At 33.8% G+C, this 3,240-nt stretch overlaps 1 protein-coding gene across 1 annotated transcript; it reads left to right on the top strand.

Annotated features, from left to right (window-relative positions):
* Positions 1–299: 299 nt before the first annotated feature.
* On the top strand, positions 300–3,001 carry LOC116110373 (bidirectional sugar transporter SWEET16-like). Its single transcript, XM_031396602.1, has 6 exons — positions 300–445; positions 552–588; positions 919–1,129; positions 1,798–1,959; positions 2,055–2,174; positions 2,497–3,001. The coding sequence occupies exons 1-6, from the start codon at positions 412–414 to the stop codon at positions 2,857–2,859; spliced, it is 927 nt and encodes a 308-aa protein (XP_031252462.1). The 5' UTR covers positions 300–411; the 3' UTR covers positions 2,860–3,001.
* The last annotated feature ends 239 nt before the right edge of the window (positions 3,002–3,240 follow it).

Below are 3,240 nucleotides of genomic sequence, written 5' to 3' on the forward strand. Positions count from 1 at the left end.
GTTAGTTCTCTTAATTAGGTTAGGATGATATTTTGAGGAAGAAATATTATTAGTTTATTACCAGCAAAATTTAGGTACCTTTGATTCTAATTCAACGAACAATGACAAGACTGAATCCCAAAAGTGCTTTTCAAAACCGAAAAAGCAGTGGTCTATGGTCGGTCCACCCACATGCCATCATGATATGAATAGATACAAATTTACGTAACGTAAACGTGGCAAGCCTCTAGCCACTGATGTGCACAGAAGAATTAATATATATCCATCAAACACCACATAACTCATATCAATCACGTCCTTGTTTTATTATCAGTATCTCTATCACATGCACTGTCTCTCTCTTACCGCATCATTATATTCTCTTTCTTTTCTTCTTCCCTTCTCTCCTCTTCTCTTCTCTTCTCCTGCTCCATGGCTAGCTTGAGCTTCTTCATTGGCATTATTGGTTAGTTCTCATAAGTGCTTTTTCTTCAAGCTATTTTTTGTAGCTTTTGCCAATTGGGTTCTTAGTAATTTGTTTGTTGATGTCTTTTATCTTAATTTATTGGCAGGCAATATCATTTCTATACTGGTTTTTGCTTCTCCCATGTCAGTGAGCTTTCTCTTTATACTTTTTTTTTTTGTTTTAAAGTAAATAAGTAGTATCATTTGAAAGAAAGAAAGAATGTAGGGAGAGGTCAGGCCGATAAGAACAAAAACACAAGTCTAACAGACTAAAAACCTAATCTTTTCTTGTTTGTCTAACTTTCTCTTTATATTTTAGTTAAACCTTTGGACTGATTTAAGCTATAAATCTGTAGACTTTCATCTTGTCGGTTGGAAACGTTCTTGTGTAGTATCTTATTTACATGGTGTTAAATCTTATACGTTCAGTCAAATACAGTAATAATAATGGGATTGTTTCGTTTTGGCTCTTAGCCAAACCTTTTTGAGAGTGGTGAAGAAGAAATCTACAGAGAACTACAGGGGAGACCCATACATAACTACTCTACTATGCACAAGTTTGTGGACTTTCTATGGACTTATGAAGCCAGATGGTTTGCTTGTTGTGACTGTCAATGGAGCAGGAGCCGTGTTACAATTCATCTATGTCATTCTTTTCCTTATCTTTGCTCCCAAAGATAAGAAGGTGATTTTGATACTAATTTTTGTTTTATCTACTTTGTTTTCTTGAAACATCGACCACACATTTTTATGATGGAGAAAGATCACTAGTACAAGTTTTAAGTTCTATATAAGCACTTAATTTTAAGTGCTGCATCTTACGTATATATATATATATAAGCACTTAATTTTAAGTGCTGCATCTTAAATAGAATAGACTTATCATGTAATTTGTATATATTTATTTAATAAATTATCGTTATTTAAGAGCATATTGATTGTCTTTTATCTAATGGTTGTCATGATCAATGTTTTTATACTCGGACCAGGCCTTGATCAAATCAAAAGGTCGGTCCTCAAGTCGAACAGTCCGTCTGATTTGACTGACCAGTCGGACCGATGATATCATGTTGATATCAGCATGATATAATAAAATTTTAAAATTTTAATAATAATAATTAATAGGAACGGGTGTTCTTTATCTAACCCCATAGTTGAACCGCAGTCTGACACTGTTTCGTTGATTCAATCGTTGGTCAATTCGGTCCAATAACTAAAACAGGTTTAGGGTTTCGGTGGATTGATCGGACCGAATGGTCCGGTCTGGGTTTTAAAAAATGGATCATGATTAGTGAGGTTTTTTTTTATGCATATGCAATTGATTCATTCTTGTGATTTATCGATGTTATTTAGATTAAGACGGCGAAATTGGTGGCGATATTAGACGTTGGGTTTCTTGGGGCAGTGATTGCAGTAACTCTTGTATTTGTCCATGGAAATCTGAGGCTAACCTTTGTGGGAATTTTGTGTTCTGCATTAACCATTGGCATGTATGCTTCACCTCTATCAGTAATGGTAAGTTTCCTTTCTTCACCTTCAATAATCAATTGAATTGAAGTTTTAATTGCTCGATTAATTAATTGGTTGAATTGGATATCTGACTACTGCAGAGAACAGTTATAAAGACCAAGAGTGTTGAATACATGCCATTTTTGCTCTCGTTTTTCCTGTTTCTCAATGCTGGTGTTTGGTCAGTTTATTCAGTTCTTGTTAGAGACATTTATATTGGAGTAAGTTCACTCAATTTCCTTTTTCACAGTCTCTATATTTATGAAACGGCGTCGTTTTGAATTGTAAAATGTCAAAATTAATTACCCAATAATTTGAAAACATTTTCTTTTGATTCATTTAAACGGTGAAATGTCAAAATTACCCCTATAATAGCTTTTAATGAATCTATTGCTACCTGTACCCCCCCTTTTAGTCTTGAAAATTGCAAAAGCACCCTAATCGAAAAATTTTATAGTTATTTTCGATATTTTAATTTTGCAAACTCAGTGAAATTATACTTGAAATATTAAGGAAATTTTTGACATGCACAAACAATTTCAGGTGCCCAATGCCATAGGCGTTGTGTTGGGCTCGGCCCAGTTGATAATCTACTCAATTTACAAAAACAAGTCAAAGTCAACAAAATCAACGGAGAAGATGGAAGAAGAAGGGTCGGCCCGACTGGTGAAAGGAACCATTGAGATGCGTGGATTTGGTGATGATCATCATGTGGGGGATGAGGCCAATCACAATAATCGGGCGGCTTTCACTAAGGGAAAAAGTCTTCCAAAACCTCATGTTAATAGACAATACAGCCTGCAGAAGATCATAAAGACACTGTCTTTAGGCCCATATGATTTATACTCTACTTGGCCCCAGGATGAACCCGACGTCGAGATGGGAAACACCGAGGACCACCGTTGATCTTGCAGACTTTTTATAGAGCAAGATGCATGTAAATTACTTAAAAGGACTTTGAAAATGCTACTTCTACAATGTGTGATTTTTCTTTGTAAATTTGAATAAGAGTATCTTATGTAACTGAAGGCTTGCTTTTTTTTTTTTAATATTTTTTTATTTTTAAATAAATGAATGTCAAATATAGCAGGTTTGATTAGATAGATTTAAGAGTAAACGACATATTCATTTGGCAAAATCCTAAATCAGTATCTAGTTGTATTTATTTCAAATTCTCAACTTAAAGTAACACTGTTAGTAATTTTTAGATTAAAAAATATTTGATTATCATAATGCCGTTAACAAATAAATTAATAAATTTCTTTTTAACTCTTAAATTAGTAGAAT

The sequence above is a fragment of the Pistacia vera genome, unplaced genomic scaffold (assembly GCF_008641045.1).
Source record: "Pistacia vera cultivar Batoury unplaced genomic scaffold, PisVer_v2 Contig601, whole genome shotgun sequence".
Taxonomy (NCBI): Eukaryota; Viridiplantae; Streptophyta; class Magnoliopsida; order Sapindales; family Anacardiaceae; genus Pistacia; species Pistacia vera.